The sequence below is a fragment of the Lagopus leucura genome, unplaced genomic scaffold (genome assembly GCF_019238085.1).
Source record: "Lagopus leucura isolate 7727_CA_CO unplaced genomic scaffold, USGS_WTPT01 Super-Scaffold_100012, whole genome shotgun sequence".
NCBI classification, from domain to species: domain Eukaryota; kingdom Metazoa; phylum Chordata; class Aves; order Galliformes; family Phasianidae; genus Lagopus; species Lagopus leucura.
In genome coordinates, this window is record NW_024962267.1 from 18,638,502 (window position 1) to 18,657,006 (window position 18,505).

Genomic DNA, 18,505 nt, shown 5'->3' on the forward strand with positions numbered 1-18,505 from the left:
GCACTGGGGGACGGGCTGGGGTCAGACTGCGCGATTCTAGCGGTCTGTTCAAGCCGAATAACTCCACGATTCCATAATAAACATGAAGCACGCCGCTGAGAACTGCTGCTAGAGGCCATCCTGCAGCTGCGGCGCGGGCACAGCTCCCCACACAGCCGCACGGGCCCAACCGGGCCCTGCAGCACACGCTTTAAGCGGCAACGTTTAAGCCGAGCTCTGCCTCTTCCTCCCCGCCCTGTCGACCCGGGGTGGGGCGGAGGTCCCACGTGGTGCTGCTGCTGGAGCCCAAATCCCCTCGGGCCGCCCTCCATCGCTCCTTTCCTTCTTCCCTTTCTCGCCCGCAACGCGCGCCATGGCCGCCCGGCAGCAGCTCGGTAACGCGGGGCTGGGGGGGGGGGGGGGGCGCGCGCAACATGGCGGCCGCGCGGCGGTTATGCGCTGAGGGGTGGGTTTGAGAGTTGCGGAGCTTCTGAAGGCCTCATCTCCCACGTCGCGGCCTTTTCGCCTTTCAGCTTTGCTCAGCGTCTCGGAGAAGGCGGGCCTGGTGGAGTTCGCCAGGAGCCTGAACGCGTTGGGTCTGGGCCTCATCGCCTCGGGAGGAACGGCCGCAGCGCTGAGGGATGCGGGGCTGCCCGTCAGGTACGCCTATGGTCCCGTGCCACGCTGCGCGACCGCTGCGCCTCACGTGGAGCCTCGTCCTCTACCGTCCGACACTCAGACTTACTGCCCCCCCTCGCTTGGTTGTCAGCGAAGCCTGAAGCAAAGGATGGTCGCTTTTCCCCGTCCACGGGGACGAGTATTCCCAAGGGATGGCGTTGCAAAAGATGGCAACCTTCCACTCCTCGAATAAACCCAAGAGATCCAGCTCGCCCTGCCACCTTTCTGCATCTGAATGATGCGTTGCCAGTAGATCAGAATGCCCCCTAAGGCGAATTAAACACTGAACCTGTAGTCGAAGTCATTGTGGTACTTCAGTTGATGATGCTGTGTGTTTTCTCATTGAGCAGAGACGTTTCGGACCTGACAGGGTTCCCTGAGATGTTAGGAGGACGTGTGAAAACCCTTCATCCTGCAGTCCATGCTGGTATGTTTCTGATGGTGTGTTTCCAGTCTGAAGGAGAGATCCGTGGGCAGGGAGGATGGAAGGAAGAGATTGATGGATGTGGTTTTTTTTAAGGATTGTGAGGAAGAACTGAGAAATAAATACAGATTTGCTCTAGCAGCAAAAGGAGAGGTATGATGCACGAGGTGGAGAAGAAGTGTGTGGTGGTTGAATTACTTCCTCTGCTCTTTTGCTGGCATCTCTGCAATTAGAGCTTTCCATCCCTGGAGCTAGAAGTAATGGGGCTCCTCTGCAGATGCATTTGTGACTTCTTTGTTTAGGCAATTTCAGGCCTGCTCAGGCAGAGAGCTCCACTGATTTTTAACCCGTGGGTGAATTTGGTGTGCAGCAGAAGGAACATGACAGTATAGTCTTTAGGGGGTGATTTGTGTGTGCTGTGATCTTTCCTGGCTCTAAGACCTCAGCCAGCTGCCTGTGCTGCTCTACTAGAGGCACAGCCTCTTGCTTCAGTTGTTTCATAGCTTTGCTTATTGCTGGCTGATGAGTGACAGGTGTCTCTTTCCTCTCCATGATCTCCTTGTCAGCTTTAGCATTCCCAGGTTACCAAGGGAATGTTTATGAAGGATGGCTTTGAGGTTGCTGTTCAGCACTTGGAATCCTCCAGAATTTTGTATTGGGGGGGAAAAAAAAAAAAACAAAACAATTGTTAATATGGAGTTTGAACAACCACAGAGCCAGGAAAATGGAAGAGAGGCTGAGAACCATCTGAACTGGAGTGAAAAAGCTTATGGATCTGAAAAGCACAGTCTGAAGAGAAGTGCTGAATTCAAAAAAATGTTTGTTGCAGCATCAGTTCTGTATTTTAACGAGGATGTGCTATTTTTGTAACTAGGCATCTTGGCTCGCAACATTCCAGAAGATAATGCTGATATGAACAAACAAGATTTCAGCCTTGTAAGGTAAATTCTGGGGAAGGTGAGATGCAATGTGTCAGTAATCAGAAATGAACATTGTAAATCAGTGGATGCTGGTGGATGGGAGCAGTAGGGGATCTGCACACCAGAAAAACTGCGGTCTTCTTCCTCTTGGGAGATGTTATGTTTTTAAAAGCATGATTTTCTGCACTGCACAAACAATTTAAACAAAGTTACAAAGTGTTGTCCGTGGAATTTTTACCTGTGAATTTTGAGACTTGTTGTTGGGCCCTTATTACTGTTACTGCAAAATTGAATTCAGTGCTTCTGGAGCTGGTGCAGCTCCTCTCTGCTCGGCTCTGGGTGTTTGATCAGAGGGCAGTACTTGCTTAGTAAACATACCCTTTGAGATTTACATAATGTTTACTGAGTTTCAACATGAGTAAAGACTAGATGTGCAAAGCAGGTCAAGAACACGCATCGTTTGTGAGACAGAAAACAGATGAAAACCAGAAAACTTACTTGGCCACCCTGAGAAAGAGTTGGAGCCAGAAAATGAAGTCGCACAGTTCATGCCCTAACACATGCACAAGATTTATTCCTCCTCTTTTTGTTAGAATGCATTTACTTGCTGTTCTTATGCAGGGCAGCTTGGGACTGTTTTAACTACTTGATTTTAGCAACATAGTGATTGTGAGCAGCCACTTCTGTCACTAGTTAGGTTTAAAAATAAGTGGTTGAATCATACGTAGTAAATTGTAGATGTAGCCAAGACAGAGGGGTATAGATTGCCTATGGTGAGTAGGCCAGAGTCCATCTCTGTGGTTTTTGTTTGAATGATTTCAAAGGACCTGTGCCTAGGATGAATGGGTTTCCAGGCTGAATTTGAAAACCTGGAATTTAAAACCACAGGAGTCCTGATAGATAACTCTGCAGTGGGAGCTGTTCAGAATACACTGCATTTTAATGGCAGGCTCTGCTGAGTTACAGGGGAGTCATGTTTTTGCATGAGTGACATCAAGTCATGCATTTGCATCCAAAGTAATAATTTAGATCATCTTATGTGAAGCAGAAGGAGCTGATCCTCAGCAGGGGGGTCTTTGTATGGTTGCATTAAGTTTTCTGACATGATGTGGGTAGGTAACCTTGATATTATGTTGATTTCCACAGATAAAAGCATTAGCAAAAGCCTACAGATTGCTGATGGTTTGCAACGGGTCAGGGGCACAAATGGATGGGAAGAAGAGAGTAGTGGAAACAGAACAGGCAAAAAAAGTTATAGTAGGAATTCAGAGGCATAGGATGGTGTTGTGGGACGCAGGCTGTGCACTAAATACCTCGCAGGTTTCACATGTTGGTTTTTTTAATTATAATGTCCATGCCTGAAAGTGGCCTGTAGGGTGTCTTCTGCTCTTGGAAAAGTTGAGGAAAATCAGATGGTTTGGTTGTGCTTTGTTTGCAGTGCTTGCTATTACATGAAAGTTGGTTGATGCTTATTTTCAGTAGTGCTGAGAGCCCGCTCTGAAGTTCTTTGAAATGGCACCAAAATGACAAAACGTTTGAACACAGGACCACGCATTGAAAGGAATTCTTCCTTAGCTAGCTGTAAACTGTGGCACTAACCACTGTAACACTGTATAATGCATAGAGCTAACCTGGATGTGCCTGTCATACCACCCCCCATGGTGTTTCACCATTGTAACGCCTCTTGCTTCATGGCTGTACACCACCATTCTTCTGGAGAAAGCCTTGCCTGTAGGATCTTACATTGATCACACCACAAAAACACTGATAATACCTTGTGCATATCAAGTCAAGCCTGACCATGCAACTTCTTGCTGAGTAACCCTGATTTCTCCTTAATTCTCAGAGTTGTGGTGTGTAACCTCTACCCCTTTGTGAAGACTGTGTCTTCTCCGGGTGTAACTGTGCCAGAAGCAGTGGAAAAGATTGACATTGGTAAGTTAAAGGAAGAATAAACTTATTCTCCAGGCAGACTTAATGGTTCTTGAAGTGATCTCAGTCCTTTTTGTTTGGAGGCCTTGCGCGCTTGTAAGGAATCATCAGACATCTGTTTGATTTTGTGGGAGTACAGGGAGTGAGTTTGTAACTCTTTAGGATGCTTTCTTGCAGGAACAAAATGCTTTTGCTATACCCCTTTTGTAAGTCATGGTCACAGGAACAATTTCTGTGCTGTGACTAAAGGAAGGAGATAAAGGATCCTGTACCCTAAGAGGTTTCTGTCTGTGGCCTCCAGGTGAGCTGGCCACTTAAGCTCATATGGATTACTTGCTCCTAGCAATAGTTACCAGGTCATCTATGAACATATTGACAGCAACAGGATTATTCTCATCACACGCTCAAAACATCACATCCATGGTTGTTGGCATAGGGAAATAAATTAAGGACAACCAAGCCAGGCTGCTGGTGTGTTGTGAGAATATTCAAGAAGGAAGCGTGTTACTGAGAACTTCTCTGTGTCAGGCAGAAGTTGTGTGCAGAAACTACCTGCTGATAACTTGCAAACTAGTTCTTTTGACAGCCAATCTCACCTTGACATGATGTAGTTTGTAGTGAGCATCTAATACTGTAGTAAATCTGCAGCTCTTATTGCAACTGCCTCCTTCTGGGAAAGAATGAAGATGGGCCACAAATTCTGTCTTCTGCATCACTTCCTAGGAACATGCAGGAAATCAGTTTTCCTGGTGGCTTTTTCTCCTCCACTGAAGTCAGCTGAGGAGCTCGAGGGCTACAAGGAGGAGACTGAGGGGCATAGCTGGGTAAACCTCATTGCTTTTAAGCCATAGCAAGTGGCTGTTTAAACAGGCTGGCAGGCCATGCTGTGTAAATGGGGGAGATGTGCACTGCTCAACATAAGGGACTACAAGGAAGGAGAATGTAGAGCATGCTTCCTACTGAGAGCCAATTAAATCTCTTCTAGAACCTCTTGGAGCTTAATAAAAATAAAAACCAGTTTTGGAGAGAAGAGGCTGAACTGGGAAGGCATTACAGGGAAAGAAGTGGGTCTGCATGTGCAGGAGGGTAGTTAGGGATCTGAGTTTAGAAGCACGGATGCCTGTATTATCAGCAGTTCTGCTCTTCGTGCTGGTTATTAACCCCCAAAGACTTGCCTTTGCTTCGCTGCAGCATCTCTGCACGACAGCTTGTGCACAGTGCAGGCACAGTTTTGTGCCATGAGATTGGATTGGGATTGAATTTTCTTGCAGTAGTTTAGCCCGAACGATGCCCAGCAGAGCTCTTTATTAAATGTTTTATGAAGTAGTACTTGCTCTGTATGTAGCAATGCCAGCCTCTGCTTTTCTGTTGCTACAGCCTAGTATCCTATATGATTTAAAGTGTTATAATCGCTGTGCAGAGTCAGATTTAAGGGGGAGGCATGGCCTTTTATCTCACACAGGGGACCTGCACAGTATTCATTAATATTTGCAGAGAGATTTGAGAACCTCAGTTGCTTGGTAGAAGAGAAATAAATCTTCCTGTAGACTCCTCCCCAGCCCCGCGTTGCAGAGGATGGTGTTTAAGCAATATGTGCAGATAGCTGTCCTCTTCAGGATGTGGCTGTGCTGCTGGAAGGTGTTCTTTCCCCAGGTGCCCTGCACAGCATGAGACTCAATTACTTTGTCATCCCTGCAGCTGTGCTGTTTTTTGCACCTTCAGCACTGGTTTGAATCATACTAGCTGACTGCCTCGTGCATTTTCGAGATGCTGTTATGGCCACTTTTCTCAACAGAGCCCGGGGAGGTGGGCACATCCACCTGGCACAAGTGATTGCTTGGTGCATGTGCCTTCTTGGCCTCGCATGCTGAGGTTGTGCTGAGTCCAGATGAGAAGTGCCTTGTTCCTCCATGCTTCTTTTGCAGGAGGAGTTGCCTTGCTCCGGGCAGCTGCTAAGAACCACGCTCGTGTGACAGTTGTGTGTGATCCTGCAGACTACTCTTCTGTAGCTAAAGAGATGGCAGCATCAAAGGACAAAGACACTTCAGTAGAAACCAGACGTCACCTTGCACTGAAGGTGAGACATGCTTGCTCACAGCAGAGGCCAAGGCTACTTTGTCTTTCATTTGAAACACGGAATCGTTTGGAAGTTGATGTTTATAAGCTGACAAGCATCCTCCGTTCTGCCCCCAGGCTTTCACCCACACTGCTCAGTACGATGCAGCCATCTCTGACTACTTTAGGAAGGAGTACAGCAAGGGGGTGTCCCAGCTGCCCCTGAGGTACGGCATGAATCCTCACCAGAGTCCTGCACAGCTCTACACCACCAGGCCTAAGCTTCCCCTGACAGGTGAGGCCCTGGCAAGGGGGAGCAATAAAAGAGGGTGGGTGGGCGAGCAGGCATGTCTGCCAGTGCCTTTAGAACTGAGATACGATCTTGTACCTAAGGCAAGGGATGCCCAGCAGTATCTGATGTTAAACCACTTTATGCTGAGGGGCACTGTGTTTGTGATGGGAAGGTTGAGCCATGTGAGACAGAAAAGCTTGTCTCCTTATCCCCATGAGACTTAATGGGAGCTCCGTGTTCTCTCTGAGTGTAAGTTGGTGTGTCCGCACTGAAGACCTTCAGGCAGTTCCACGTAATGGGCTTCTTGTTTGACGTCAGCTTGAGGTTTTGCAAAGGACAAGTCATCATCGTTTCAAGATGCTTTTCTGCTCATGTTCTTCATTTAGTACATGCCCAGTCTTTTCATGTCCCCAGTTGCTGTCCAGGAATCAAGCTGTTCTTCTCCAGGCTTGAATGATTTCTGTTACTTCTGTGACAGTTTTGAGCAGGGGTTTATTGCCTCAATTTTCCAGAGTACTGTTGCTGCTAATGGTGACAGTGTCAGGGAATACCAGTCTCACTTGCAAGGGTTGAGACACGCCTGGTGTCTTCTCCCTTTTACCAGGTGCACACCCACCACAGCCTTATGCCATGGGGGAATCTCTAGTTTGGAGAGAACAAAAGTTGCCAGACTTTCTTAAGATCATTTTTAGTGCTGGTGAAACGAAGCTCTGCCTTGTATCTTCTAGGAGGCTTTTCTACTCCTGTACTGGAAACTGATTCGCTTTCAAGTCTGCCTCCTGGGTTTGGCAGCAGAATAATATTGCATTCACCTGTCTGGCTACGTATTGTTACATTTCAAGAGACAAGAGTTGTTTAAGCTTTTGAAATGATCCCAGTCCTGCTTTGTCAGTGCTGATCTTGCAGTTTTATGTGTGCTGGGGCAAAAGGTTTTGGGAGCAGACTTCCAAAGGACTTTTACTCTTGGTCCTTTCGTCAGAAATCTGTGCCAGATCAAGCACTTTGCTCTAAGCTTTGTGGCTGTGAATGGTTCATTTGACAATAACTGGAGATGCCATGCATTTAGTTTAGCCACTGAAGCTTTCCAGGATGGTTAGCCTATTGCTGAGGAGCCTGGGTCGTTTTTAAAGAGCAGTGTTGTACCAATTCCCATTCCTGGTGGGGAAACAATCTCTGCAGACTCTAGGGAGAGGGCCTTGCCTGCTTTAATCTGTTTGTACTCTACACTTGCAGTGGTGAATGGCTCTCCAGGGTTTATCAACCTGTGTGATGCTCTCAACGCCTGGCAGCTGGTGAAGGAACTCAAGCAGGCATTAGGGATCCCTGCTGCAGCCTCCTTCAAACACGTCAGTCCTGCAGGTAGAGTGGTTCCTTGCTGCCATACTTTTCTCTTTGAACAGACTGACTTTTGGCAGGCCCTGCCAGTGGTACCTGTGTCTTAACAGGGCCCCAGGGGCAGGGCTCGAGGGAAGGGTTCTGGTTTGAGTGCCCTGCTTGTGTTTCCCACTAGGTGCTGCTGTTGGAATACCTCTCAGCGAGGAGGAGGCACAAGTCTGCATGGTGCATGATTTACACAAGACCTTAACACCCTTGGCATCTGCCTACGCTCGAAGCAGAGGTGAGAGGCCCGGGAATAAACTAACCTGTCCCAAGAGTTCTGCTTAAGGCTCAACTCTGAACAGCCTGTTTTGCTTTTTGCTGGCTCTACCCTTTGTAGTCTACTCCTCCTCTTTAGGTTTTTCTCCATAAGCAACTGACTGCCCACATATCAGAATCTGCTGTCCAAGTGAGCTAAGGCTGGAAGCACACTCAGCCTTCTGCAGATGAGATTCCCTGCTAGGGAATACTTACGTGAACAGGAATGTTTCTTCCCAATATTTTTTTTTCTATATACTTTTGAAGTTCAGAGCTTGCAAAAAAAACCCAAACACTTAGAAATCAGAATTTCCTCCTCAGCTTAGCTGAAGTACTTTGCTATTTATCTCATTGTCTGTGGCAAAAAAAATAAACCTGACAGATTATGGAAGACAAAGTGAACATAGGTACAGTCATTTTAAAGGATACATTGGCACGTGTCCTTCATTTTTCACTACTTTAGGGACCACTTTTGGTCATTGCCCACAGAAAGCCAGTGTATGATTGTGGAAATATTCTGCCACAGTTGGATGAATGACTAGAAAATGTCATTTTGCAGGTGCTGATCGGATGTCTTCTTTTGGTGACTTCATTGCCTTGTCTGATATCTGTGATGTGCCTACTGCTAAGATTATTTCCAGAGAGGTTCGTTAAGCAGCAGTAAATCATTTGAGGGAAAAGGGAGCATCACAGTAGATGGAGTCGTTGGTTTGTGGCAGCCATTCGTGTTTGGATTTGACCTGTTTAACTCCAGGCCATTTATTGGCTGTTCAGAGGATTCAGTGTCTGGGGTGCTGGGAGCTGATGCTTTACAGGACGCTCATCCTGCTATGTGTTGCTTCTGATTTTCTTGAGAGGAGAAAGCACGGTGCAAGAGGCTGTCTTGTGCATTGGAGATTTCTTTGCAAATAAATGAGAGATGGTGTTTGTGAGGACAACATTTGGTACTCGATTAAAACAACAGAGCAAAAAACCCATATCAATTCTGTTGTATATAAAGAGAGGTTTTGGGTTTTTTTTCTCCTAACTCCTGCTATGGGCTGAACATCACTGCTGTTTCCTGTTTCAAGGAGTGAAACAGATGCTGTAGTAGTGCCTTCAGTACTATATAGTACTTAGAGACCTCTGAGAGGCAAACCTTTGCCTTTCTGGATATGGCAGGGAGAGTTTGCAGTATTAGCCCCTCTCTTTTTGACATAGGTGCTGAGATCTCTGTGTTGCAGGTATCTGATGGTGTGGTAGCTCCTGGCTATGAGGAAGAAGCTCTCAAAATCCTTTCCAAAAAGAAGAATGGTGCTTACTGTGTCCTCCAGGTTTGTAGTCCTGCTGCCCTCCAGCCCTGCAGTGCTCTCCCTGTACCAGATGTTAGTGTCTGCATAGCACCCACAGCTATCTGGACCAGGGAGTCTTCCCTGCAGTGTAAGCCAAACACATCCTACTTCTGCCTGAATCTGAGTGCAGAACATTAACGTTACAGGAAGAAAATCCAAGGCTTAGCTGAAATTGCAATTGTAGCCTTGCTACCAAGGGAACTGTAGAAGATGGCTCCGGAGCTTCAGGCAAGGAAGGAATGAAATTGCAGACAATCTTGGCAGCTGATTACCTCCTGAATTCAATTAGCTTGGCCAGGATGAGGTTGTATTGGTTAAGTCTGTAGCTTTAGGGCCTGTCTGAACAGGGGTACTAAGGAGAGTTGATCTGAAGTAACTTCAAGGGATTAGCAAAACCATACCAAGTGTGTACATGGTTGTATTTGGAGCTAGTAGCCTTAACCTGGTTTACTTCATGTCTCAGTTAGCTGAACAGGGGCTGTCAGAACTCTAAATCACCTGTGCTTGGGTAGACCTTAATGCAGTTTAAGAGTTCCATTTAACTTGGCCCCGTACTCTTGTGTGGCTTAACTGTGCTGCAAGCTTCTAGGGGTGTTCCCCAAGGAAGTGCATCTCTGGAAATAATCGTGTGCACTGGTTTGATGTTGAAGGCTTTGGGAGTCGTGCATTCAGGTGTATAGGAACTCTCCTCAAAATATTTCTGACTTTGCTGTGTGTGTGGATGCTTTGTGAAAGATGGGAAGGCTTTGTAGATCTGTTGGCTTTCGACACGGATGGTTGTATATCAGCATGTAAACTGCTCTACCCCTCTTCACCCTTTCATTGTCACCTCCTGCTGTTGAGACCTTAGTGCTCCAATTAATTCTAACTCCTCCTGATGTTCTAACACTGCTTTCTCTGAACAGTTCACTTCTGGATTCTTTGAGAATGTTCCAACCTAAGCTGTTACTGGAGCTTTGAAGAGCTCAGTGTTTTATTGCCCTGTCTGTTGGCTTTTAGATGGACCCTAATTATGAGCCAGATGACAATGAGATTCGAACCCTCTATGGATTGCAGCTCATGCAGAAGAGGAACAGTGCAGTCATTGACCAGTCCTTGTTCAAGAACGTTGTTACAAAGAATAAAACTGTAAGTCTTAGAAGGTAAAGGAGCTAAAAAACTGGTAGAGCTAAACGATTAGTGCTTTCATCAAGGAAGTCAGCCCTGTTGTATTTTAAGACCTCTTGCATTTTAATGGCATGAAGCTTTCTACAAAACAATGCAGCAAGCTTTTTGGCCAAAAATGCTTGGGCAAACCAGGGTAGTTTGCTTTTGTTTCGATTCCTGTGTAAATAAGAGAAGCTGGGCCCTGTCCTTTATTTCAGACTACCAAAATATTTATATTTCTTATTTCTGAGAAGTCACCTTGTTTCATTTCTTAGGGTGAGACGGTGTGTTCTAGGCATCCACTGTGATGCCACTCTGACTCACTGTGTTGTTCCCCCTCTCATATACAGTGCATAAACTCAGGCCTTCCTGACGTTGCTCATCACTTAGGGTCCACATCATCAGATAACTGTTAGTTATTCCAGTGTCTCACTGTTCTCATTAAAGAAACAGATGTTAACGAGTACGTTATTAGTCACAGGATCAGAAGCAAGCTCAGACCTTGAGGTAATAAAAATCATATTAATAAATCAGCAATGGAGTGTACTTGAATCATCATTTGATGCAGATTTCATGAGCTGGTATTATGGTGCTGTGCACAGGTGAGTATATGCTCAGCTTTTGGCCTGTGAGCACTTCTGAGGGCAGGAAGCAAATCCAGAAGGCTTTGCAGGATGAGGGCCGCCGATAGAACGATCTGGACCTGGTAAGATTGGGTCAGTGAGATTGACAGTGGCATTTTTGTTTCAGCTGCCTGAGTCTGCTGTCCGAGACCTGATTGTTGCCAGCATTGCTGTCAAATACACCCAGTCCAACTCAGTGTGCTACGCCAAGGATGGGCAGGTAACCAAACCAGACTGCTCTGGGGACTGCGCTTCCAAGCCAAGCAGATCAGAGTGCTTTGGTCAGGCACAGGGTTTAAAATCATTTAGCACAGAGGAGGCTATGAAACAAATATCCCAGGCTGGATGTGGCTCTGGGCAGCCTGGTCTGGTGGTTGGTGACCCTGCACATAGCAGGGGGTTGAAACCTGACAATCATCATTGTGGTCCTTTCCAACCCTGGCCCTTCTATGGTTCTATGAAATACAGATGAACTGCCCTAGAACAGAACAGTAGCTAAGTGTGTTTCTCTTAAAGTAGCTTCAAAACCTAAAACCTAACATATTTTTTTCATGATAATGACAAGGCTGGCTCTTTCAATGACAGGGTTGGAAAAGCTCTTACGTGCTTCTGCTAGTTAGGCCTTGAGTCATTTCTTTGTAACTGTTCTGCCTTTTGTTATTTTGTGAGGGCATGTGCATATGCTGTGGTCTGTTTAAAGCCTTAGGAAGTGACAGTAGCTTTCACAGCTGGATTCTGACTGTCCCAATGGGTTGTAGCTTTATTTTATTTTCATTCTAACGCCCTGCGGACATCAGAAATCTTCTGTGCTTCTTGGTTTTTAAGAGCTTACAATGGATGTTGGAATTCAGGGGGGTGTTATCAGATGCGGGATACTGATCTTGAATTCTGAAGTCCTAAGTCATCACTAGGTGTTCAGTTCAAGTCAGTAATCCCAAAGTTGTTGTAAACGTGTTGAAAATTATTACTATTTTTATTTTGGCCCAGAGGCTCATGCTTGTAATGCTGTTGTTCAGCTGGCTCTGTGCTCTCCACAACTTTTCCATAACTCAGGTTGTTTAAAAATCGTAATGATTCAGAAATAGAAGCCAAAGAATGCTGGTGGTCTCATAAGTTACCAAGAAGCATCAAGCAAATGATCGATGTGTTTCAGGTACAGACTGTGAATGAACTGCAGTGCTGTTCTTACATCTGCATGTGTCAGATTGTTTTTACAGCCTGGAAACACTGCAGCACTGCCTCACAGTATTTTTTAGGCTCACGTGCTGCATGGCTCTTGAAAACACCTCTCTGGAGACCTGGCATTTTTCTTTCCTTTTCCTTACTGTTTTTTTCTTGCTCTTGAATGGATCTCTGTCCTCAAGAGCATTAATTCTCATGGCCCCAGAACAAAGGTGACACTATCTTTGCTCCTTTTCCCTTAATACAGCAGCAGTTTCCTTAGTGCTTTGTTAAATCTAGACTTACCATGTTGCTGCAGCTGCTTCTGCACTGTGTGTGTGGTAATGTGTGTGCCATATGGAAGGAAGAAGGCATGAGGGAGGCGTGGAAGGCAGCGTGGGCAGGCAGGGGTGTAAGCAGCCTTGCTTCATTGATGCTTTGTGTATTTGCAGGGATGTATTTCAGTCAAGTATTAATGTACATTGTCTTGGTTTGCTGTATATGTGACAGGAAAGGCAAAGAGGAGAGGTTTGTATGCTGCAGTCTGTCTTGTAAAGGTCAGCAGCCATTCCAATCGCTTACTCAACAAGAGTGGCAGATCTGTGTTCAAATCAAAGCTTAATGTCTTCCTAATGAGACTTCTAAGAGTCCTAATGCAGAAATAGCAGTGTAGCATGCTGCAGGTGATGATGGAGGAGCTCAGATTGCAGCTGTCTCCCAGGTTTGAAATGTCAAAAAAGCCTCTTGAGGCTGTTCAGCAGTGAGACCGTTGTTCCCAAGATGGGCAGGAAATGATGTCCACAGAAAAAGAGTCTTAAGATGCTGCTAAGTTCAGGTTTGTTGTGGTGATGCTGTGCAGAATTAACTGCTGATGATATCTCCTACCGTGATGTGACACCAGCTGTGCTCAGGAATATTTGGGTGCAAAAGAAAATAGCAGGAATCGAGAGTGGGGAACAAGAAGTAATTTCCAGTTCAAATCCATTTCCAGGATGTGACTTGTTGAGGTTATGTGAGCCACGCTGGGGGAATCCAGTGTTCTTTCAGTTCCATTGCTTTTGTTTTTCCAGGGGTTGTTTCAGCTTTGGACTGTTTCTGTTCTGTTCCAACACTCCCTTGCATCAGATAACCAGAGCCTTTTTGACAGCCTGGCTTCACTACTGCTCCAGCTGGGGCTTGGTGTTAATGAGTCCTAGGGAAGGCTGGAGTGGGAGGAAGCATTAATGGGCCTGAGTGTCACTTAATTTGCAGGAAGTCAACTGCCACTAATTGCAATAAACACTTCCACTCCTTTTGTCTGACTTTCAGTGCAGCTGAGCCCAAGTCTGCAACGTGCTGGCTTACACTTTCTCCAGTCATACTATTTGACTTTGGCAATTCAAAATTATTCTTTCTTTGTTCTCTGCACAGTAGGATAAACCAAACCTATTAGTTTAGTGTACTGTTCTCCACCAGTGCCGCACTGCCCTCTCAATTGTGAAGCCCTCCATTTGATTTTATAATTCCAGGTACGTTCAGGACTTCTGTTTTCACTCATTTATCAGAGTAAATCTGACCAAATTCAGGCTAACCTGCATCATTTTGCAGAGTTTCTTTGGGCATTACCCATCTCATCCACTCCATGCTTCCCCACATATTCCACTTATGGGACATGTTTGGCTTTGCTTTGAGCCAAAGTGTGTAACTTACAGGATGCATCCTTTAGCCAAAACACTGTCTGGGACTCTCTTTGGTCTGCAACTCCAGCTATGAACTTTTGTGCTGGCCTGACCTGCCTTGCTAAGCCCACACTTAAAGGCTATGTGAGTGAAGGTGTGTGCTGTGTGATGATTGTAATCCCTCCTGGATGTGTAGGGAAGAAGAGCCTCCACTGATGCGACCATGCAGCTGTGTGCAGCTGGCACTGAGCTCCCTTGAGATGCAGAATCCCATGCAAGTTAGAAGGTCAAACAGATGGAGTGTGAGAAGCTCAGGTTAGACATCAAGGAGTGTTTGCTGGGGGGAACATGTCCCTAAGCCATGAGGAGCACGGAATCTATTTAATATCCTTAGGAGTTTACTAAGTGCTGGTGATTGTTTAGTTACAGCTGAGCAGATGATATTAGATAGCAGCCCAACTCTTTCATTTGTTCCTTGAGGGAACAGCATCCAGCAGCATGTTTTTATGGTTCTGGTAAGAGGTGAAGTCACTGTGCCTTGATTAATTAAAGACAAATGATTCATTCCTTTGAGGGCAGTGCTTGACTTATAGCTTTACCATCTGCTGCAGCCTGAGCTGGAAACTCTGAGGCGGTGGCCAGAAGTGCTGGCTTCAACACAGCATCCCTGGAGTGATACCCCGTGCGAGCAGTCTGGTGAACAGTTCAGCTCTGGCCTCGTAGGGGCAGGAAATTATGGAAGAGAGTCTTGCTTTCTGACAGATCTCTGGTATGAAATGGCAGGAGCTCTTTTTTTTGGGAAGCAGAACCTCTGAAATCTGTGGAAGGAAAACTACCAGCCTGAGGTTTGACAGCCACGGTGTGACGAGATGGTGTATTTGTGTGCCTGGCATGCTCTTGTGGCAGAGGGCTGAGGAGCAGCAGGCAGACCCCCAGCTCAGTAGCTGTGTTTACGCACTGATCGTTTCATCTTGGCTGAAGGGGAGTGTGAGAGCTTGCCACAGACGCACAGCATTGCCTGGTCCGGCTCCAGACTTGAATGTAATGAGGTATGAAAGCATAATATGCTGACCGTGACAGTACTGAGTTTCCCTGATTCCTGAGGAGAGTGAAGCTGCCAGTGTCCAGTAACCAAGGCTCCCCAGCAACATTTAATTTTCAGTAGTGTCAGCGCTCTAAGAGTTGGCTTTATCTCCAGTGCAAGCTTGCACTCACCTAGATAAGATGCCAGGGCTTGTTTGCATTGTGCTTTGGGCTGTGGCACATGGCTTCAAGGTTGTCTGTCCCTATATCCAAGGGATGGGACTGGGGATGCAGTTGTTTTCCTTGTCTTCCTTGCTGATTACCTATGCTTTCTCTCAGATCCAGTAAGGAGCAACTAATCTGTGGGAGGTCTTTGCTAATTGCTCTGAAGTGGGGTGTGATGGTGCTTTGTGTGCATTCTTCAGGTCATTGGCATCGGGGCAGGCCAGCAGTCCCGCATCCACTGCACACGCCTGGCTGGTGACAAGGCCAACAGCTGGTGGCTGCGGCACCACCCACGTGTGCTCTCCATGAAGTTCAGAGCAGGAGTGAAGAGGGCAGAGATCTCCAACGCCATCGATCAGTACGTCACTGGCACCATTGGAGAGGTAAGAGGGTTCCCCGATGGTCCTAAGGTCTCCTGAGGTCCTGGAGCCTGCTGTGCACGTTGGTGTGCAGCTTGGTGTCCTTGGATGTTTGTCCCTGGTGTTGAGGCAGAGTTAAAGCCTCAGTTTTTAAGCTCTCCCTGCCCTGTCGTGCCTGCTGGCTGTTCCTCTGGCGCTTTGCTGTTTGCTTCTGTGGCATTTTGGATTCCCGGAATCGCTTTGACCTCCTCAGTGCAAGTGAGACAAGAAAATAGCATGCCCTTTTTAAGTATTGAAAGCCAAGAGCTGGACTGGGGACTGAATGAATCATCTCGGAGTGGCTGCTGGTTTAAGGGGATAAGAACGCCAGTGCTGTTCAGAAGGTGAATCACAAACCAAGCTGCTCTGCTGTTTGCCGTTCGTGAAGTCATCCTCTGCACCCAGGTGGTGTGTGCTGGCATTGACACAGAGCAGCACTCTGCAGGCAGGCTGAACAGAGCATCTTGGAGGAGATCCTTGAATTTTGGGGTGCAGAGGGGAGGAGGAGGTGTTCAAAGGATGCAGGAAGGGCTGACATTGGCAGCGCCTTCCCACCATCACTTGGGATTGTCAAATTTCTGGTGTGAGGTTGTCAGCAGCAGAGCTGTGGGAGCAGAAAGCGCAGCTGCACTGGGTCAGAGGGACGCCATCGCTCATGCTGACGTGCCCCTGCTGGGTACTGCCAGCAGCTGGTGCCTTGGGGCTGAGCTGGCATTTCTCATTCCTCCAGGATGAGGACCTGGTGAAGTGGCAGGCCATGTTTGAAGAGGTGCCCGCACAGCTGACAGAAGCTGAGAAGAAGCAGTGGATTGCCAAGCTGACTGCTGTCTCCCTCAGCTCCGATGCGTTCTTCCCTTTTAGGGATAATGTTGACAGAGCCAAACGGGTAAGGTCTCATCGTGGCTGGGCTTCCTGCTTGAGCGCAGTGCACAGCTCTGGGGAATGCCTCTGTTCTGTGCTGAGGGTGCTGTGTCCTGGGCAGGGTGGTGGTGTGGTTACTGGCCTCATGTGGATGGTGATTATCTTGCCATTGCTGGGGTTGTTGGTTTAGGATGAAAAGAGCTGAGCGCTCACGTGAGGAACTCCTCTTTGAATTGCTTTGGGCAGTGGAGGCTGTGCTTTTTTTCAGTGCTTGGAGTGAGATGTTAATGAAGAACTGAGGCTGCCAGTTCCTTTTCAGGGCAGTTTCAGTCCTCTAATCCCTCTGCTTATCTCTGTCTTTGTACAGAGTGGAGTTCAGTTCATCGCTGCCCCATCTGGCTCTGCTGCTGACGAGGTTGTGATTGAAGCTTGCAATGAGCTGGGAATAACTCTTATCCACACCAACCTTCGGCTGTTCCATCACTGAGCTCACTGTGGGCTGCTGTGGCCCCCGTTTGGTCACAGTCTCACCAGCAGTGACTGAAGCATCACCAGCTCGAGGAGGCAACTGCAATCTGTATTTTATTTAGCAAGTATTTGTAAGATCTGCAAACAAGACCTTTCCCTGCACTAGCAGAGGATAATAGTGCAGGTGGTTGACCTCTAATGTAGAAAAGTTCTTCCCTATGGTTCTGCATATCTCTTACAAATAAACACATGGTTCTTAGCTGTATGAAGAGTGTCTTGTGTCATGCAAATACCATGTCCTGAGGTTTATTTTTGAAGTAAATCTTAGGGCATACATTGTGCGCTGACTTCACCAGTTCATTAGAAGGCCATTGGAATGGTGTCAGTTTGGCTTATGGCCAGCATATTAAATAAATGCATAAAAGTCTGGGTTGTCAAGTGGACTGAGCCACTACTTTGGAATTAGCACATACTTTTTTTTCCAGGTGCATCTGATCCGTTGTGGGGTGAGGAAAGTGGATCGTTTATGCAAGTGCAGTGCTCAGCCCTGCCCTAGATGAGCTTTTGGCTGGAGGCAGCATCAGGTGGGTGTCTTAAAGGTGGCGGAGCTCATTCCTGCAAGTTTGTCATGCTCGTTCCCAGGCACAGAGCTCAGTTCAGAGTTCAGACACGGGCATGCAGGAAGCAACTTGCCCGGAGCTGCTTCCATTCTCCACTCTGCACAGTTTGTATTAAACGGATTTGAAATCTGATTAGAAAACCAGTGAAACTCTGGAGCAGAGTTGAGATGAGTGAAGTAACAGTTCAGGCACGTTTTTGCTGGCAGTCAGTGACCATTTCAAAGGGATCTTTTGGTTCCATTTTATAAAATCTGTTTGGTTTTGGCAAGGAGCAACCCACAGCGTTGCAATAAACCAATCTGTCACGGCTTTGATCTCCAGTGGTACGGGGAGGGACGTCCACATCTGTTCCTTTTGCTAAAGCTAATGTAGGGGCACACAGGTAGGAAGGACCTGGGAGAGGGGAAGGTCAGGTCCTGCTGCTCCTGCTGCTGCCTTGCCACGGCTGTGGGCATGGATGATTTACTCGAGGTGGAGACTCTGTGACAATAAGGGCTGCCTGTGGGGTGGTCAGACACAGGACCTGGGGTTTCACTCTCAGGTTGTGCTGCTCCAATGCAAGGAACAAGCACTGTTTGACAAAGGCTTCTCATTGCTGTCCTTTGGCATGGGGGAAGATCACCTTTGTCAAGCGTTTGCACGCGTGTGCAGAGCTGTATGTGTGCATGCTGTCACCTAGCCACCTTCCTCACCTTGCCTTACCTTGTCTTCTCCTTGCACCATCACAGCAACACTCAAGTCTTGGCTGGAATGTGAAGGTTAGCAGAGAAAAACCCTTTGGGGTTTACTGAGATGCCTTCAAAGTGTGTGACGCCTCCTTGAGCTGCAGTCCTGCCTCTCTTATCCAGAACTGAGCAAAGCTGAGAAGCTTGAGACTTCCAGATTAAGACAGTAGCCCAGAATAAAAACAGTGCATTACTCAATGTTCTAAAGCTCCCTTGCTGGCTGTGCTAACCCCAGCTCTAGCCAGTGTGACTGCTTGCTACGCCATTGCTTCCTGTGGAATAGCAGTGGTCGGAGTCCTTGTGGTTTTTATTAGTGTATACTTATAAAAGTTGAGATTGAGACTTTCTCTT

At 47.0% G+C, this 18,505-nt stretch overlaps 1 protein-coding gene across 1 annotated transcript; it reads left to right on the plus strand.

Moving 5' to 3' along the window:
• The first annotated feature begins 267 nt into the window (after nt 1-267).
• On the plus strand, nt 268-17,074 carry ATIC (5-aminoimidazole-4-carboxamide ribonucleotide formyltransferase/IMP cyclohydrolase). Its single transcript, XM_042874341.1, has 16 exons — nt 268-374; nt 513-639; nt 1,008-1,084; nt 1,956-2,022; nt 3,848-3,936; nt 5,859-6,010; nt 6,127-6,283; nt 7,514-7,639; nt 7,791-7,898; nt 8,475-8,560; nt 9,139-9,228; nt 10,246-10,374; nt 11,143-11,235; nt 15,283-15,465; nt 16,211-16,366; nt 16,709-17,074. Exons 1-16 carry the CDS (start codon nt 353-355, stop codon nt 16,826-16,828), a joined length of 1,782 nt encoding a protein of 593 aa, XP_042730275.1. The 5' UTR covers nt 268-352; the 3' UTR covers nt 16,829-17,074.
• Nucleotides 17,075-18,505: the final 1,431 nt, after the last annotated feature.